At 43.2% G+C, this 20,650-nt stretch overlaps 2 protein-coding genes across 3 annotated transcripts in view; both read left to right on the forward strand.

Moving 5' to 3' along the window:
* Positions 1-12,079, forward strand: part of igsf21a (immunoglobin superfamily, member 21a) — a 163,821-nt gene extending 151,742 nt beyond the window's left edge. The window contains exons 7-10 of one of the 2 annotated variants that reach the window (XM_086041571.1): positions 848-948; positions 2,997-3,189; positions 5,765-5,803; positions 10,719-12,079. In XM_086041571.1, coding sequence (XP_085897697.1) covers positions 848-948; positions 2,997-3,189; positions 5,765-5,803; positions 10,719-10,798 — 413 coding nt within the window. In that variant the 3' untranslated portion in view covers positions 10,799-12,079. The remainder of the gene's footprint in view (positions 1-847; positions 949-2,996; positions 3,190-5,764; positions 5,804-10,718) is intronic. The other variant, XM_086041572.1, reaches the window with a different exon arrangement.
* Positions 12,080-16,138: 4,059 nt separating this feature from the next.
* Positions 16,139-18,623, forward strand: klhdc7a (kelch domain containing 7A). Its single transcript, XM_086041227.1, has one exon. It carries the CDS (start codon positions 16,215-16,217, stop codon positions 18,306-18,308), a length of 2,094 nt encoding a protein of 697 aa, XP_085897353.1. The 5' UTR covers positions 16,139-16,214; the 3' UTR covers positions 18,309-18,623.
* Positions 18,624-20,650: the final 2,027 nt, after the last annotated feature.

The raw sequence follows: 20,650 nt of genomic DNA on the forward strand, positions 1-20,650 counted from the left end.
CCATAGCCAGATTAATAGCTGCCCAGTGATTTTATTTAGTTGCTTTTATTTATTTATCCCTTAGTTTCCCCTCATCAATGAAACTAAGCGTCTAATGTGATTTATATTAAGAGTTAAAAGCAGCAAATGAATGGAGGACGAGTGGTGTTATTGATGGTGGGCCCTTAGCTCGACTCACATCCCTGATTAATTAGTTCATTCGTCTACAATGGCACCACGCTGCTCAGCGTGTGGCGCTGTTAACTTCTTTGTTCATCGGCTCACATGATGCAAGACCTGCTTAGGCAGGCCCGAAACGATATCGCGTGGTCACCGGCTCTCCAGGAAAATGGCCCTTTTTGCTTTTCTAACATTATGCAAATCATTCTTGTTTTTTTTATCTGGACTCAGCACATAAGGGACATATCCTGACCCCGTATAATTTTGGAATATTAGAACCTCCGTGCTCCTCGCGCCACATTGTTTTAGCGGGTCCAAATGAAAGCCACCGAGCGCTGACTGTCCCCAGCAAGAGAAGGGAATTAGCTCTCTGAGTGTCCCTTATCTCGCCACCTCCACACTCCACCCGCCACGCTCCCATTCTCCTCCAGTAATGAGTATCCTTCCAATTTAGTCCCTCTTTCTCTCTGAGGGGGAATACATCCAGCACCGTTGTTCTGATAAAGGGACCTGCGAGGTCCCCTGCCTTTTGCCTGGTGACCTTAATTGACAGGAAATTGTATTTGTCCCTCTCCTCCTGTGACAGAACAGGTGCTTCTATTCTCCATGCGCAGCGTGATGACCTTTTGTCTCTCTCTCTCTCTCTCTCTCTCTCTCTCTCTCTCTCTCTCTCTTTATCTCCCTTCAGCTGCCCCGAAAGGCCCAAAGCTCTTTATGACCCCGAGCAGGGCCAAAGTCGGGGACACAGTGCGCATCACTGTGCAAGGATTCCAGGTAGGACCTCGCGGGGTAAGTGTGGGGCTATTCAGAAACAAAGTGAAACAATTCAATCTAATGTGGGATGGGAATAGACCATTTCAGTGCATTTTTACTCCCTTGTTGAACATTGATCATGTTTTTCACAGTCTTATTGTTCTCTATCACAATTATACAATAGGCCAGTGATTCACAACCAGGTGCGAGATCATCACAGGTGCCGCGGGAAATTATCCAATTTCACGGAAAGCTCCTGTAAAGTGAAAATAAATGTCTTCTAAATTTGACACAACGCAGCATAGGGTGTTGTTACCAACCCTGCCAAATTTTCATTAAAAAAAAAAAAAAAAAAAAATCACCACGCAGGCTTATGTAAAACGAGGCTTCATGATCAAACAGAACTCAGGCTATTGATTCAATTGCGAAACTCATTGGGCATGTCCACTGAATGTGTGAAACTGTGCCTCACTCAATTGTCAACAGTACAAGTACCACTTCTATGACCTCCTACTATTATTACTACTAGCATCTTTTTTTATGCCTACACATAATTACATGTCTGAGCTGTGAATATTCATCTGCTTAAATCCTCCAGTGGATGCAGCATATCCCATTGAGGTTTTCCAAGCCACAACGATGAGATGTTCTAAAGCAGCCATGCCAGTGCGAACCTAGTCCACACGCTGGCTGACTCTTTTGTTTTTTTCCTGGGGGGGGGGGGGGGGGGGGGTTGCATATCTTGCTCTTCTGACTTTCTCTCCGTGAAGTACATTCATGGTCAACCATAAGGCTCTCTAAAGCGGTCAGCTGGGCCCCGTTTTAGCCACACCGTAAAAAAATCTGGAAAATTTAAATGTAAAGCTATAGTGCTATAAAATCATAATTTGTGGTATATTTGCAGTTGAAATGACTAAATTAATTAATGTAGGAATTGCTAATGGGGAGATAACATCATCGATGGAAAAACATTAAACCATGAAACAGTCATTTTGAATGGAATGAATTGATATGTCCATTGACCATTGCTATGATAGGTTATTAGGTGAAAACATGTAGGTTGATCAAATGGCAAAAAACGCTTTGACAAGGAGAAATGACTGTGCATCCCCAGATTATTTTGCCCTTCTCACAGTGAGATGAAGCAGAAAGAAAGCGAGCTCCACGGTGTGTTGTTTCAGGGATTTTATTATGGACGACGACTCGCCTGCAGTGCAGGTTTTTAGCTGCCACTCCTTCTTCCCCCTTGTTGCGTTATGTATGAGATTCAATTTGACATTGCTGCTCGTTTAAGCGGCACAGAGCACAGATTTTCATTCCAAAACATTATTTGTGGAGTTGAGACATTTGTGAGTGTCACTTTTGCTATCTTCAACTTATCTTCAGTTTTTGAGAGGTGAACATTATTAATTTTAAAGCACGGTTCCCAGCTATAGTGTTTGAGGTAATTGCGGTCCAAAAGGTAGAAAAGTTCCCTGATAACAAAATTGGTGTGGCCCAGTGATGGGCCACACAACCCACCTGCACTTGGCCCACATACCTCAATGAATGACGATCCTCGGGTGGTCCACATCTGGTCCCACATGTTGGCCCATATCTCAGCCAAATCATAAATATAACCATAGATGTCTCTATGATGGACTAGAACTGGTTCCTGATTATGGTCCTTTTGTGGTCCACATCTGGTCCGCATCTGGGCCACATAAGGCCCATATCTCAGCCAAATCGTATCAGGAGCCAGTTCAAATTGTACCCATTCATGTTTTAGCACGTACAACCGAGTTGATGTATGTGTGTGTCACTTAAGCTTTGTCTACTGTCTGGTACGTATGATCTAACACAGCGACACGCGGAAAAATCTGCTTGGTTCTGTTATTTTTAGAAATGGGCTTGTTTACTGGAGGGTTAAGAACTGCGAGGGGAATAAACTGTTGTAAACTGAAGTGTCGATTATTAATGCATGTTGTTAACTCGCGGTTGAATCAGTTGGGGGGCAGGCTGTATTATTCATGTATCCTTTGCTCTTAATCTCTTTCTCTGCAACGGCCCCACCCAATCCTCCGTTCCCTTCGGTGCCGGTGTAGAACGAGGTGTTCCCGGAGCCCCTCTTCACCTGGACCCGCGTGGGGGGGCGCCTCTTGGACGGCAGCACCGAGCGAGAGGGCAAGGAGCTGATTCTGGAGCGGGTACCGGCCGAGCTCAACGGCTCCATGTACCGCTGCACGGCCCAGAATCCTCTGGGCTCCACGGACACGCACACCCGCCTCATAGTCTTTGGTACGTTTGCCATTAAGTTTAAACAGCGATCGAGTTCAAGTCGAATCAATTATTAAAAAAAAAAAAAAAAATACAAATTGTGCACGACGGCCAAATGGACCACGCCAAAATGAGGTGGAATGCGCTTTGCACAATTAAGTGCATGAAAAAAAACGACATCACTTTCCAAAATGTATCCCATCTACTGTATCTACAGTAACAGTGAAATATACCTTTGAAATTTATGTGACCACATTTGGCGATGAATCATTAATGCGGCTGCGAGATTGCGATTAATAAAAGATTGTGTCCCTAATTGGCTCAACAACACTTTCTTTTTAAGACTGCACTTAGAGAGATGGCTATTCTCTTCGCGAGGGTTTCAGTCCATCAATGCAGTGTAGCGGCTCTATTGCATGAGCCCCAACAGACGACGACCATAAGTCGATGGAGTGCGCAATGCAAGCCTACACAGTTTGAAGGAGAATGGCGTTATTACATCGAAATCCCAGTAGGGGGCGTTTATGATTATCTTCTGGGCGAGATCTTCATATAAAGTACATTTTGGTCTGGCTCGGACCTGGGTGGTAGAGTTTTATATTTTATGGCAAATCGCCAAATTGTACTGCCATGCTCTGACCGCACACAATGATGGAAACGCTAGAACTTGGCAGTATAGTGTTACCACTCTGTCTCATATACGTAGTCCAAATTTAAATATCAATTGGCCATAATGTCTTGCTGGAACTATCTAAAATTACCCTAAAATGGTAGACATGCTGTGTCTTTTTGGGCATGGTTTCTTAACTTTTTGGGGGGGTCTAATCATGATAGACCTGCCTACAAAATGTCATACTGCTAAATAAAAGTGGCTTAAGTAGTTGTATTTAAAAAAAAAAATAAAAAAAACAAGACGAATTTGTCTTTGAAGAACCCCTGAAAAAGACCATTAAATGGCCATTTAAAAAAGAAATGGCATACTTGCTATATCTCTTCCGGCATGGCTTCTTGAGACTTTTGTGTTTGACGCGGCTTCTAAGTTTCATAATGCTTCAGCGGCTCGGTTTTTAAAAAATCTGCTAGAGAAATCTGTATTTGAAGGGACACCTGAAAAAAATACCCCAAAAGGGTCACTTCAAACCAAAATGTTAGACTTTTTTTAGACTCTGTCAATTTATGACAGACATGACTAGCAAATTTCATGCTGCTAAAATTGAATCTGGCTTCAGGGCTGAATTTCACCCTGCCAAAAAACCCCGGGGAAAGTTTGTCTTTGAAGAACTGCTGAAAGACCTCAAATGGGTGGTTTGGTGTGCTCCTTGTGTCTTTTCAGGTCTGGCTCTTGAAGCTTTGGTTTTGTCGGCCTAAACTAAACTGTCAGTTAAACTAGTTTCGGGAACTGCATTATTATTATTATTATTATTATTATTATTATATATTTATTTCTTTTTACGACACTGGCTTCATGGGGCGACTTCGAATCGTTCTGTGGGACAACAATTTTAGGTGCTTGCACCAGCACTTTGGAGGCATTACCTCGGAAGGAGCAAGACCACCAATATCTATTTAACACCTGGTGCACCCTTAAGAGGTCATCGGCTGTGAGTGTCGTATCTGTACTCCCCCCTTCCTTGTAGATCGCTACTATTCTCGCTTCGGGGAACTAAATGGTGATTGACTGACCTTGGCGGCTCCCTCATGGCCTTGAGATGGGACACTCTGCACTGGCAACATGTCAAATATACACCAGCAGGAATAATTGCAAGTAATGACGATGTCAGGCGCTGGCGTACCGATAATGTGCATCACCATGCAGCATTGAAGCTGCTGTAAAGTGACCCAGCACTATAGGTGGACATGCATAACCTCAGTTGTGTGCATATGCTAATTTGCAGCTGTGGTTTGCATTAATTCTATAAGGCTCTCTACACTGGCCACAATATTGGGTACACATGCACCAATGGCATCCAAAACAAAAGCTGGGTCAAATAAAAGACTCTAAAATGGTCACTTCAGACCAAAATAGCTCACTTTATGTGTCTTTCAGACTTGGCTCCTTGAGACTTTTCTGTGGGCCTACTTGTGATAGGCTGGCACTTGCCTTCCACATTTCATACAGCTTGATGAAACTGAAACTCATTTTTGAAAATCCATACCCATGAATGACAAATATGAATACCTCCGTGAAGCCGAACATTTTTGTCTTTTGGATTGGCTCTACTGGGAAGTGTACCAAATAAAGTGAGTGCATGTCAGAAAAAGATGCTATGTTTCTTGCGCCACACATCCGCTTGACACGTCACTTCAGATGTGAGCTCTTAGCATACAAAAATAGCTGGGGAGGCGTTGTTTTTACCCAAGGGGCACTCTTTCTCCTCACATTGCAATCATTTGGCATGCGCTTCTTATTAAAGTTAAAAAAAAAAAAAAAAAGTAATTTACTCCAATCCTTGAGTGGTTGGCATAAATAGAGCCTCGTTGTTGTGGTTTACTATGTTCCCCAACTCCATTACCAGCCTATAATCTTTCTCATTGGGAATGAGAACCTGAACAAAGCAGTGTCAACGATAACCTTTTTTTTTTTTGTCTCCCACAGAAAATCCAAGCATGATGAAAAACACGCAGAGCCAGAACAGTAAGTTTTCCAACCACGCAAATGACTAAGCTATGAGTGGGTGGGTGTGCTAAAAATGAACCACTGCACTCCCTATGTATGACTTGAAAGCAAAAGGTTTGCCCTACTGGTAACATAAAAGTCTACTAGGTGACATCTAGCACTTTGCTTATTGAACCAGTGGTATGTAGAGTTCAAAGTCGTTCTACTAGTGGGCTGAGTTGTCTTCCTAGTGAGTACAAAGGGCTTACTAATACATAAACCTGATGCTGGATATCAAGGATATCGAATACTATCTCAAATGGCTTTCCATAAAGCTGTGACAACAAGCTTTCAATCTCTTTCCACTCCTTTGCCCTCGTCTCCGATGGCAATTGTTTCACAGTGCCACCACGTCTCCTCCTCCAACGCTGCATCTATTTTTAAATTTAGCTCACTCGGTGTGAGACGCTGATGACGATTTTGGGATAGGGCCGCGCTGTGCGTGGTCGGCACAGATTATCCTCTGGAGCCCGAAGGACCAAATCCTGGATAAACATCCGCAATTTGGCATCCTTTGTTAGGTGCGAATTACATCGTCGACAGACGGTCAAAATGGGGAGGGAATTGTATTGGCTCTAAGCCTCTCTGGGGCACCATTGAATCTCTTGCGGGTGTGATCTCAAGCTTTCAACTTGTGGAGCTGAGTTATTAGTCATCAAACATCACTGCCATACTCCACTACATGCGATAACAAAAAGCCCATCCATCTAGTACATCTGCTTCAAATTTGGTAGCAATCAGACGAAATCTATAAAATTTGTCTTTGAAAGATCCCTGGAAGTGACCAAAAATGACCTTAAAATATTGGCTTCAACAGACATGGCTGGCTTCCTGTCTTTTCAGGGGTGGCATCATGAGGCCTTTTTTGGGTCTACTCTTGATAGATATGCCGGCCAAATTTCATCATCCTCAGTAAAATTAGCTTCGCGGGCTGGATTTGACAAATGTAACATCGCTTTGACAAAATCTCAAGTTCATTTATGAAGGTCCCCTGGAAATGGCCTTAAATGACCCTAAAATGTCAGATTCAAACACAGATTGCCAACTATCTTTTCAGGCATAGCTTCGCTGGACTTTTTGGTGGGTCTGCTCGGAATAGACGTGCCAAGCAAATGGCATGTTGCCAAGTGAAATTGTCTTCAGGGGCTGAATTTTCAAGATGTTTGTTCAAGCTTTGACCTTGTGAAGGGAGCTGAGTTATTTGAATTTTGGGTTGTTTTTTTTTAATTATCAATTTTTATTTTGCCCATCCATCTAGATATTGTAAATTTGCTAAAAAAATGATAAATAAAATAGTTTGACTTGAATGCTTATCAAAATCCAGTGGAAAGACAAAATGAGAATAATCCCAAATAGCCCAATCACAAATGTGTCTTTGAAGGTCAAGACCCCTAAAAGTTGCCCTTAATGGTCCACTTTGAACCAAAATGGCTTCCATTGTCTTTTCATGCGTGGGTTCTTGTCATGATCGACACATCTGAAAATGTTATGCTGCTACGTGAAAATGGCTCTTGGCGCTGAATTTTCCCAAAGTTCCTGGTGACCGTGGATGATGTGAGAGCACAGATGAGTTGGATTGATACTCAGCTCTGAACCATGTTGGTGTCAGTAAGCAAAAGCATGTCCAAGCTCCAACTATCTGTCAGCAACATGTGTTGCCGCGTTCTTGTAAAAAGGAGAAAATGTTCTTTAAAACTGCTTGAATGAAGCCCAATTTTCATGGAACTGCACCACTTTACTCGGTGCAAATCCAGACATCACATCTTCATCTGGCACGTTATTCAGACCTTGATCCACTTTTGATGTATGTGTGTCATACAACATTGAACAACAACAGGTTGTTTGCAGTGAATATTCCAAACATGGGTTCATCCAACCGCGAGAGCCTCCTCTGTGGTCCACTTGCAATCGACTGGCGTACACACGCAAGTCGTGCGGCCATCTGTTGGTTTTCACACTTTGGCTGGGACCGCATTGAGGCTGTGCCAGCCTGCTTTGCTACACTTGTGGGAGTGGTCTCGCTCTGCCAGTGTGTGCATCACAACACAAGAAAAGACAATCTCAGTCACTAGCAATTAAACCGACAATGAGAACAAAATGTTTTTCAAGACACTCAGATTCAGTTACTGAACACATTTTCCCGACTTAATTCTCATGGGTTGTTTTTCTCTTAAAATGTATTGTTTTTTTTTCCTCTTGGTAGCATAACCTCTTCCATAAAATGGAAGCGCTCTTGTATCAATATGGCATTAATGATGGTATAAAATACATTTCCTGGCTGTATGAAGGAATTCTTGTTTAGTAACTTGTGTATTTCATTCTCATAATTCTCTAAACCGGTAAATAATTAGGACTATTCTCATGATGCCACTTTTAGTCCCCCCCCTCCAACCCCCCGCCCCTTTGGGAAAAATTCCCTCCACCCAAAAAGTTGGCCCATACTTTCGGGCAATGCTAAATACACACGTTTTTTTTTTTTTTTTTTTTTTTACTTACACCATCTAATGTTGTCATAGTATGGTGACAAAGCTACGGTACTCATTTTAAGGGGTTGTCATGAAAACGATGGTGCAAATCTGTCCTGAAGGAAGAGCCGGCATGCGTCCTTACACAGCATCGTTTTTCCTGGCATCTGGCATCAAATTTTCGGAGACGGCTGTGGTCGACAAGCCCGGATTGAGCCGTTCACCGAACGGGCACGTCCGCAGTGACCTCTCGGGGCCTTGTTGTACACCAGTTTAACTTGCATGCGAGGTGCGCACGCGCCTATCTGTGTGTGTGTGTGTGTGTATGACCCGATTCTGTCCTTGCTGTGACACACCTGCTCCCGCACTCATCCTGGCATTTGAATATTCAAATCTTTATCCCCAAGCCACAGCTAGAGGTGCAGAAAAAGCAATGAAGAGCAAATAAAGGACAGAGAGGGGATGTAGATGACAATAATTTATAAAAGACATATTTAATGTCTGGCAGCACGGTGGATCAAGTGCTTTGCGCGCACGCCTGCCTCACAGTTCTGGGGTTCGGGTTGTCCCCAAGCTTGTGTTAGGCTATATATATATATATATATATATATATATATATATATATATAGCTGTATCTCAAGTTGCATTTGATTCCGTAAAAAATTGAAGAAATGACGCCTTTTGAAAGTTGGGGCCGTTTTTTTGGGGTGGTTCATCCTGTATATATGAGGGTTGTTAAAGCATTAACTTTCAGTTTTCCTTGCGTGACAATTGTTGGGGAGATCTAAAGTTAGTTTAGTATTAGTATGTCTTTGACACATCTTTGTAGAGTAAAATCCCCTGATGAAGTTAACTCCACGGGGCCTCACAAATCATCGCTGCTGGAGAGTTGTGCTCGTGGGCAGAACTATACCTGTGAGGGAGAGGTTTTGCGAATTCTATGAGTAAATTTAAGATGCCCATAAAGCTGAGTCACTTTTTATCGTTTTGTCCGACTCTTGTATTTTACAGTCGAAGAATTGTATTCAAGAAGCAAATAAAGTTATTTAAACAACCTTAAAATCTAAGAAGTAGCAGAAGTAGAAAAATGTGACTAATCAGGATTAATGACGGAAAACTATGATTAATTATTTTAAAAAATGCAATTGCTTGACAGCAGTAGTATATAATTTATGCACTTATAATGAGAGTCAATTATTAGCAGATTATTGCTGTTTGCGAGCCTGCCAAGTGCCTTTCCCTCACGAATAGCAGGGGTCCACTGTGATTCTTTTTCAACAATTACTGGATCACTTTTCTATTTAGACAAGACTCTGGCATCTTAGAGCATAACAGAAAGATTTTAGCAGCAGAGGTGGTGAGAGGTTCCACAGAGAAACACGCCAACAGGCAAATTTGTGAAAAGCGAACTGCAAAAAATGCGGGGGATTGCTGTAATTAAAAAGTCCCTTTTCTCAAACACAGTATGTCCGCTTTCAGGTAAGCGTTGACGTCTGTTCACGAGGTGCATTTCTTCTCCCCGATTTTATGTCAGGCCGCGACTCGACTCGCCATCTGCTCACTAAAGCTGCTCCCGCGATGCACCGCGACAAACGTGGCCGTCACACATGTGCAAAAGGGATTATGCAGCGATTACACATTCAGTTCATTAAAATGAATTTGCCACTTCATCGCGCGCTCCTCTCATTAAATGACGGCGTGCAGCTCATACAGTATGTGTGAGAGGTTACCCTTTCATTTACATTGTTAATGTGTAGTGCTTAACAGAGGGTGATTTAACCAACGCTAATGACGCGTAACTGTTGGTTTATATGTGAAAGCGGTTTATTGGTCTTGCTTGCAGGATATATTTTAGTCATGCCATTATATGCCAGGGCGGAGCAATAATGGCAGGTAAAAAGGCATGAGAAGGCAAGTTTTTCATTCCACTGTAGTGACTGAACAGAGCAGAAGTGACAGAACTTTGCATTCAAGACTAATGTACAGTCGAAAACTGCTTTTGATTAAACAGTACGTCCACTGTAGTCGCAAGTGTGCAACTTTGACATCAGGAAGTATGCATTGAGAATAAAAATGCCTTTTAATATATGTCCACTGCAATGCTTGGTGAAGCAATTTGACGTAAGGACACGTGCCTAGAGAACAGAACAGTTTTTGGATGGCTGTCCACTCCAGTGACTGATGCGAAACTCTGACATCAAGACACATACAACGTATGTAAATAGCTTTTTCTCCGCTGTAGTGACTGAGACACTTTGACGTAAAAACGCATGTCTGCAGAAGTGAGCAGTTGTTTGGCCCTATTTTTGTAGACAGACACATGTCGCCAATTACTTGAAAATGTTGTGGGGTTTTTTTTCAAGGAACTTTATAATCACATCGTCAAAGTAACTTTTATGTCTGACTGTGTCTTTGTTTCATGTTTTCAGGTGGCGCCTCGCACTCAAATGCTGTGGGCGGCATCACGTGGATGGCCCTTGTCCTCACAGTGACCGTGGAACTGACGTGAAAACTCATACGCTCGCACTCGCACGCACATACTTGTCCTTCTCACACATCACACACACGCACACACACACACACGTTAAAAAAACAACAACCACACTTCAGCTTACTTTCCACAACCTTGCAAGTGTTCTCTGGCTGTCAACAGAACTTCTGTTGAGGCCATGGTGCTGCCACCCAATGGCGCTCCTCCCATTTTTTGTAACAAAAATAACCACGATTACGCTATCTAAAGAACATGATGAACATGGCAACCTCCTTCCTTATATCCCTCCCAAGTTACACGTTTTTGGTTTCTTGTCCCACGTCTGCCTGTTGACCAATAAAATTTGTTCAAACTGTTAAGATGGTATTCGGTTTTGATTTTTTTTTCTCTTATTTTTTTTGGTCAAAGTGTCATTGCTTTTTGATGCAAATGTGAAAAATGGCTCAGGCTATGCCTCCCCCCACAAAAAAAAAGGAAATAAATCTGCCTCACCCATCTGCTTCATGTCCCGGAATGCACCGGATCAGTACCGCAAGGGGGCAGAAGAGTGGATGGCGTGGGCAGGGGCAATGTAGACGTTTAAACAGAACAATCTCTATACTATACAAGTATCTTATTTTTTAAATTTTGTTCATTTTTTTGCTCCTCTTTTTGATCGCTCAGAATGTACAAAAAGAATTGAAATGCATTGGGGGGGGGAAAAATCTGTTTTTGAGTGTATTTTGTGTACATCAGTGTAAATAATGCAGATAATTAAAGAGGTTTTATGGGGTCTTGGTGAGGGATGGTTGTAGAGTTGTTTGAAGGTCATCCATCAGCGCTAAACATTGGCTGACAGAACAAAAACAGATTTTCTGTATTCCATTAGAGCTTTTTTTCTTTTTAATATATAAGAGTATGACAGGAAGTGTTCTCGCATATGTCCGATGTTTTCAGGATTGTGCTGCATGTGAGTTTGATTGGTTTTCTCCTTTTTTTTTGCGGCACTGCTGCAGCATTTCGTTGTAGCTATGTTTACTTGTCATGCTATCTTAAGTGACCTACATTGTATGTGCGTGTGTATATACGCGACTCTCTCTCTCTCTCTCTCTCTCTCTCTCTCTCTCTCTCTCTCTCTCTCTCTCTCTCTCTCTCTCTCTCTCTCTCTCTCTCTCTCGCTCTCTCTCTCGCTCTCTCTCTCAAGGGTGTTTGCTGAGATTAGTTGCGTCACGCCGTTTTTTCCCTCACGCCGGACTGATAAAACAGGGTTGTTTGCATTTGTTTCATTTCACCTGTATTAAAGTGGAGAGATGAACAAACTGACACGCTTTGGCTTTGTTTCTGACACGCGTGCGTGTGTTTTGAATAATCATCACTTATCTACCGTTATGTATACACTATGTATACACAAAATGTAAATGTATGCATTTGCCATGGTGATAATGCTCAGTTTTAATTGACACTGTCCGGGCAACATAATAATTGAACAATATTTTTTATTATTGTCATTGGAGTGTGTTTACTGCATCATGAGGTATGTTTTTGCTGCCTTTGTTCTGGAATGCAGTACCTTCTCTTGAGGTCAGTCATATAATTTAATGCACTTAATATAGGAGTTTTTATGCTGTTTTTGTTGTTGTTTCTTTTTGGTGGCGGGTGAATTTAACACTTTCATTTTGAACTTCCCCATGAACTTCAGTTTCTCTCATGTTTCTCTGAGAGCAGAGGACACTATTTGAGAAAAGGAGATAATTTGAAACAGCTGTCACTATGATGCAATGTAATTCTAAATCACAGCAAACTACAACCACAATTTATAAAAAAAAAAAAGAGTATTCGAATCAAATAATTCAGTTGCCAGTGTACCTAATGTTGTGGCCTGTGAGTGTTTTTTTTTTTTTTTTTATAGTGTATGAATGCGCATTTCCGCATATCAATGGCTGCAGGGCTCATTTGGCAACTCTGTTTGATGTTGGCACCACAATCATACGCATTAAATTTCTTCCCAGCTATAGGCCAACATTCTCAGCAAGCCTTTGACGGAGAGTGGTAATGAAGAATCAATAAAGCTTGTTTCCAATTTAAGGTTAATTTAAGATCGTAATCCCTTGTAGTTGGTTTTTGATAGTTCCTCATACCTAAGATAGGCTACTGTACATTAGGAAGGTTTAAAGGATCATTGTCCTATAGACGCTGCAGACTCTGACAGTCACTTTGGGATGTGAGCTCACCTTGTGAAAGTACGACGCTGCAAAATGACCCCGCAAGGTGGAGAGCTGCTTTCCAAAATAATTACAACAAAATTAAGAGGCCTGAGCTCTGAGAGGGAAGTGGAGTGCACCAACTGCATCTCATCATAACTTGGCAATTTACCGGCAATTTGAATTCAAGAGGCACTTTTGGTGCTGTATAAAGAAAAAAAAAGGTTGATGCATTGCGAATTGCATTTGTGGAGGTGAAAATTGTGTTTATCATGCGTCATGTCTAAAGTGGTTGGGAATGGGCAGTGCTAAATCTGTGTGATCACATCACATGACCTAATATTTACAGCATACATAGCCTGTTGAATGTTGAAGTGGAATTTTTCCAGTGTAGAAATAATCTCCTGAGAAAATAGTTTGTTTTGCTTCATTTTATTCAAGGGGCAAAACAAACAACTGTTTACTTCTGCAGCTAGATTACACAAGTCTTAACACAGAGTGAGATAAAGCATTGGTTCATAGGCAAGAATGTATACAGTCCCAAATGAATTGGCAACAATGACACACCCCTGTTGGCAGCGCATGTTGAAGGGGAAGTCGACCCCAACAAGACACACTTGGCAAAACAAAACACACTTGATAATGGTGGTAGTAGTATGAGTACGCAGAGTGAGTTTCATGTACATACGGCGTTCCTAGCCAGAGTTAGCTACGGGGTGCTGTTTCCGGCAACGCAATGCTTGGAAATACACCCCCCCACAAATTCTGTTCTGTTGGTACCAAGATGTCATACTTTTCATGCTTTAATGGTGGTAGTAGTATGAGTACGCAGAGTGAGTTTCATGTACATACAGCGTTCCTAGCCAGAGTTAGCTAGTGGGTGCTGTTTCTGGCAATGCACTGCCTGGAAGTGCACCCCCCGCACAGATTCAGGTCTGTTAGGCCCAAGATGTCATGCTTTTCATGCTTTAATGGTGGTAGTAGTATGAGTACGCAGAGTGAGTTTCATGTACACGCGGCATTCCTAGCCAGAGTTAGCTAGGGGGTGCTGTTTCCGGCAACCCACTGCCTGGAAGTGCGTATGATGAAACTATAAAACATATCTGTATGTGGAAGGGTATGTCAGGATAGAATTACTTTACATGCTAATGGTTTGTTTGGATGAAAGTTTGATTTGAGGAATTTGTCATAATGCAATATTCAGACAAATGCAAGACGTGTTAATCCCATTGTTTTACCTCAGTTTAGGTCTGCATTAACCTTTCCACTTGCAGCAAACTAAAAGTGAACTAAAAAAAAACTGGAATGCAAACAAGTTTATCTGTAATCTATAATCAGCAGAAAGTGCCTCCCTCCCAAGTAGACAATCATGTCCTCCTCATCTTGGTCCAAACTGCTTTCCCAAGCTAAGAACAAAGGTCAAGATAAACAGCGGAATGTCACAGAGGCACGCCTGTAAATTATTCACAAGTCATATTGTGCTTGAGGAGTTTGGTTTCCTTGATGTGCTTATCTGGAAGCTATCACATGACAAAACAGTGGCCGTCTGGAATCGCTGACACATGCCCTTCCTTTTCCCCTTCAACTCCTTAGAAAGCATATTTGGTGACTTAGAGTACATTTAAACGACTAAAAACCTTTTCAGGTTTGTACGTTATCCTCCTCCTAACACAAGCCCCTTCAAAAACAATCGCAAACATTATAATCAGTGTGCCATGCATGGCGGCATGGCTCAGGGATAGAGTGGTCGTCTCCCAACCCAGCGGTTGTGGGTTTGATCCTCGGCCCTTGTGACCATGTCCAAGTGTCCTTGAGCTAGATCTTGAACCCCAGTTGCTCCTGATGCTGCATCATCAGTAGTGGAATGCGAAATCCGTGTGAAGCGCTTTGAGCGCCTCAATAGGTGGAAAACAAGTATACAATTGAAAGACCATGATTTATCTCGGCTGCTACTTCGTTTTAATAATTCTAATCTAATTGTTTTGGATATTTGTATTGTGTTTTTTGTAATATCGTAATATTTTGTTTATCTTTCTGCAATGATGTTAATGTTTTATGTGAAGCACTTTGAATTGTCTTGCACATGAAATGTGTTATACAAATAATCTTGCCTTGCCTTGCCGTGCGTGTAGCAGTGTCACTCTTAGTTAATTGTGCCGTTTGTCAGCATCTGTAAGTAATGCGTCTTTGTAAAAGTTGTCCCAAAACACTGCTATCCTGTCAAAAAATGAATAAGTTTGCTTTTGTCCATTCTGCCAAGGACGTAGTTAACAATGATCCAACCGCAAAGTAAAGCCATCTGATTTTTTTACCAGACAGTCAGCATAGAAAAATAAGTGAGCAAAGTGAGGATGCTCTGCCACAGTGACTTGCTCCGGAGCTACTCGTCTCAATTTCCATATTTTGTAACCCATGACCCTTTCCGGTTATAGACCAGACTACTGCCTTTCAAAAGTCAAAGGCTTCAATTTCCAACTATTTCAGTGAGAGCCCTATGAGAGGCCACAGCCTCCTGCACAGTCAAGTTAAATGCAAGAGTTTTGCTGTGGACTACAACCTCGGTCGAGTGCATCAGTGTGACACATGACAGTCTGACAGTGGTTGAGTTGTATATGCAGCTTATGGAAATGAATGAAGCTGTCTGTTTTCTCTGTTCCATCGACTGCCTGCCAAGTTCTGCATGATTGTTATACCATTTCTACTTTGTCTGACATAGCCCATTGTGGAAGAGAAACGTTCTGAACCGTGACATAACCGAGCAAACAGATGTATCCTGGTTGCTTGATACAACTTTTGTCCTTCCCCACCCCTTATTTAAACTCTGCTCTCCACCTGCAGCTCAAACTGCAGGGAGAATGAGTCAGTTGGTTATAAAACATTATGCAGCAAGTAAAAACTGCACCAACAAAAATGGCACCAAGGTCTTTTTGTCTTGGATGATATTTTATGGAGACAAAAATGAGGTAATGAGAGAATATCTCAACCAAATATTGATCTTTATTGAGCGTGTGCTTCGATGTGTTGAATCAGCATCTGACTCATCACAGGTGTTGCGTGACCCGAGCTCCGCCTACAAAGAGATGCAAATGTACGTTCCGCAGGTTTCATTTTACACCCGGAGGCAAAGAGCAGCAGTCATCGGATCACTGGAGCTCTTTTGCAATGAAAACCAGCCAATATGCAGTTGTCAGCTGAGCGACGTTGACAAAAGGATCAGTCAACCGGTCATTACCGCCATCACTCCTGCTGCTGCCATGGCTATTGCAGACCTTCTGGGAGTCCAATTCGACATGCAGCTGCTGCTTAAAATAAGTCTTTCTGTGGCGGCAGTGTTTCTTGTGTCATTAGCCTACAGGTTCTATAGCTCGAGGGGCATAGAAGAAAGTCCCGTCCAGCATAGCAAAGAGCAACAGACTTGCCAGAGATGCAAGACAACCCTGGTGACTAGTGACGCTGATGGTAATCTACTCGGACCTACCCTCACTGTTGCTCCATCATATGACAACGCCAAAGAAAGACCAACAGAAGCTAATCCAGCCCAGGAGGCATGTAGCCTGTCACACAGCGATCAACATTTTAGCAAGGAAGCAAAGATATCGTCATCCAGTAATAGTGCTCTGAAACCTCCCGAAGCAGCAAAGCATGGACCAACAAGTACAAAAGGCCGACGCTCTCCTTGCTTTTTAAAAAAGTTGGACGGAGGTTTGGGTGTGGGAAGGGAGCTGAGGCAGGACATGGAACGATGTGGCGTCTACTCCAGCTTCCTCTCCAAGGCAGAGATCAAGGTGGAGGATGCTAAGCTGGTGCGGGACAGTCCAGGTGACCAAGTAGTGCATGGAAAGATATATGAATACTATGTTGAATCCTCTTCTCACTGTACCACAGACCCAAACATTTCGTTGGGTCAGCATCAAAGAAAGTCTCAGTCGCAGCGAGCAGAGATTGGAAGCAATTGCAGCACCCTCACAGATTCTCCTCCTGTGGACCCTGACATTACTCAGGAACCACCCGTCCTTGGGAACCCAAAGCTGAGGTCCTCCATGACATCCGGACCACTACGCAAACAGAGCTATTTAGCTGCTGCAGAACAGTCAGAGCTGCCAAGTCCGGTTCCTCTCTATTATAGCTCGACCAACTCTCGTCCCCTGTTGATCAGCCCGTCCACAAGCAACGACTGCCACAATGTGAGCGAACAGTCTAATCTAGAGGCTGTAGCGGGGAGTCTCTCGGTACCCCATTTAGATTTGGAAAGCCTCAAAAGTCAACTAGATCTGGGGAACTGCTTGGAGGCGCTCTTTTTGGCCAAAAAACATGACCATAGGTCAGTGGTGCAAGCAGCCATTGAAGTTATGTCCAACAACTACCTACAGGTACTCCTGGATGCTGAGCTTTATGGTCGTCTTACCGATGCTGAGCTGCAACTAATCAGGAGGCAGAGAACAAGAGGGAGAAGATTTGTCATGGTGGCAGATATTGACCCCCAAGACTGTTCAAGGAACAGCAGGGTGACAAAAAGTAAACTAAGCGCTGTGTACTACTATGACAATTGTGGAGGCAGTTGGCATAAACTTTGTTCCATTCCACAGGAAGTCATCAGCAAAGCCTGTGCCATGTGCACGATGGATAACTACCTTTTTGTCGCTGTGGGCTGCCAAGGCACAGAGAGTGAAATGACACCTTCCAAGCAAGTGTTTTGCTACAATCCTCTCACAGCCATTTGGAAGGAGATCCGTCCCATGAATGAAGCCAGGCCCCGTTGCAAACTTGCCGCTCTGGATGGGTACATCTACGCCATCGGTGGAGAGTGCCTCTCCTCCGTGGAGCGCTATGACCCACGATCAGACAGATGGACTTTTGTGGCCTCTCTGCCCAACGATACTTTTGCCGTGGCCCATCACGTGACAGTTTGCAACGGGGAGCTGTTTGTGTCCGGGGGTAGTCTTCGTTACATGCTGCTGCGCTACAGCCCCAAGAACGACACCTGGAGGGGGAGTCTGCTGGCGGGCGGCAAAGACAAGACGGCAGACATAGTGGCCGTGGGACCCTTTCTGTATCGCTTTGAAGTCAACCCTCTGCTGGGGGTCAGCGTCTACCGCTACCACGCCGTAGCCCGACTGTGGTACGAGTGCGGCAACAAACGCCTCCCCCACTGCCCCGCGTTCCAGTGCGTGGCAATGGACGACAACATCTACTGCGTCAGCCGTCACTTCACCTTGAGATTTGAGGCCGACGAGATCTCTCCGGCTTTCACCAATGACAATTTGAGTGTGGCTTCTGCAGCCAAAGGCCTGCTTTTCCCCTTTGTTCTGTCGCTCCCTGATAAGAGGCCTCTGCAGACCAGCGTATAGCACAAATTCACTTTTAGAATGATGATAGGACTGTGCCTGCCAGCTTATACAAGGTCTCTATCAGCTTACTTTTTGACCGTGGCCATTAAGAGCTTTGAGGTTACCCTGAGTTTTAGACATTGGTCTTTCGCATCACTGTTAAACTGAATCTGTGAAAAGGGATGGATTGGGGTTTTTTTCATGCTAAATTTCAAATGTATTTCCTAAAAGTAGGTCTGCTGTTCTAAATTTATCGCTTGTATGGAGTTATTAGCTTAATGTCTCTGTTTTGTGCATTTTTCATGCGAAACACAACCACAATGTTGCTTCATTGTACTTTTATTGCAATTACTGCCCCTTTATTAGCAATCTCTGACCATAAATGTAAAACATTAGCACCCTAATGGCCGTCTGACTACTGTTTGCTTGGATTAACGCAGGATGCGCTGCCTCGCAAACAGTTTGCTCCTCTAGATTTGCTGCTCTGCCTTGCCATTAAGTGACTTTTACAACATTTCAGATATTCAGCTTCCAGCGCTGAATAGCACTCATGAATAAGTGTTGCAGTAAGTATACATTATACAAATGAGGCAATACGGCCACAATCCATCACTGAACTAGCAGAACACGGGGCACAAATATAACTGGCACAGTGACCTGGAGAGGACGCAATTATCTGCAACCGCTGTGTAAATACTGCAGCATGTAAATGGAGGTGTCAAGCAATATAAACAAATAGGTGAGCTTCTGAAAGCATCTGTCGCGAGCGGGATCGCTCTCCTCTGGTAGCCGGAAAATCTGATTGAGTTTTTGTTTGTAGCAGTTCGTTGCCCACATCTTAAAGCGGAAGTCAACCAAAATATATTTTTTTCAAGAATTTGTTCTATGCAGGCCCACTAGTTAAACACCAAAATCCACCCGTTTTTAGCCATATCAGGGGGCGGCCATTTTGTCACTTCTCTCGACTGAAAATGACATCACAAATGCTCAAGGCTCAGATAATGACAAATCATGACTCACCTTCATAAAACAAGCGAGCCGTGATTGGTCGTTGCCTGAGCCCTGAGCTACTGTGATGTCATTTCAGTCAAGAGAAGTGACAAAATGGCTGCCCCTAAAGATGGCAAAAAATGTGTGGTTCAACTCATATTCCACAAATGCAATATTTATCAAAAGTTCTTGTTTCAACTAGTGGGCATGCATACAACATATTCTTGAGAAAAATATGTTTGGGTTGACTTCCGCTTTAAGACGTATACAAACTTGTTATTCTGTGCATGTGCTATGTATTCCAGTGTGGGTCATTATGTGTAATGTGCAAAGAAATAAGATGCACTGCGAGTGATGTAAATATTCATCACTGGGGGCTCATTGAACGGCTGACAGCATCCCTGGAGAGATGTGCTGCTACAGCACCATCATGTGGCTCGGACAGCAAACAGAACAGTACTTAGAGCTTGACAGGTTTCTCTCCGGAACCTCCCTCAACATCATGCGTGGGGCACAGATGAGCGCACGTTAGCGGCACAGCCGACCGACTTCGCTGCCACCGGTTGCTCGCAGATGGTTGACCGTCAAACATAAGCGTCTTTGATTCTTCCTAATTAAACACTTGGATTCCATGTAATTAAGTCCCTGATAGGATGGGAGTTGCATGTATCCCTGCAGACGTCGCCTTGGATGACTCATGACTCGAGTCAGCTCCAGCATCAACACGGGTTTCTTTTTTCTGTGCAAGATCTCAGGGAATACTAACAGCGCATACTGCGTTTGAGAGAGGAGGAATTTGCATGCCATTATCTTCTGGAAGTAGATACATACTGTAATTTATGCCCCTGTCCGCTGGTTACATATTGATCCTGGCATGCACGTGATATAGAACCAGAGATCGAAAGCAAATGGACAGAACAACAGCAAAGAAAAGGAGCATGTTCACTGCTTAAAATAAAGTTGAAGAAACAAAGTAGCACCACGCTAAATAGCGTTTGAGTCAACAAATGAGGCAAGGCAAACTGTATCATGCCAGGGGCCATCTTTAAACTTGTTCTCACAGAGAAACTCAGGTAATTAAACGCAGGACTGTGTTAGTCTATGGTATCAGTTTATAATGATCGCTACTATCAGTTACACTTCAGGGTATTTTTTTTTTTCTTTTTCCAGACCCAACAATGTTCTAGGGACCTGAAAATGTTGGTTCTGCAGTGAGAGTTCCACCACCCTTATGCCTTTATGTCAACTAGTAAAAAAAAGGCTCTAACATTGACATGTCGTACGTGCACGGCATTAGCAATTTTAGGGACAACAATTAACAAGAAGATTAAGGTGTCCTCCCTCGTGTCCCCTTTTTCATGGCGAGTCCTCGT

This window comes from Filicampus tigris, chromosome 9, assembly GCF_054856515.1.
Source record: "Filicampus tigris isolate MCC_2025a chromosome 9, RoL_Ftig_1.0, whole genome shotgun sequence".
NCBI classification, from domain to species: Eukaryota; Metazoa; Chordata; class Actinopteri; order Syngnathiformes; family Syngnathidae; genus Filicampus; species Filicampus tigris.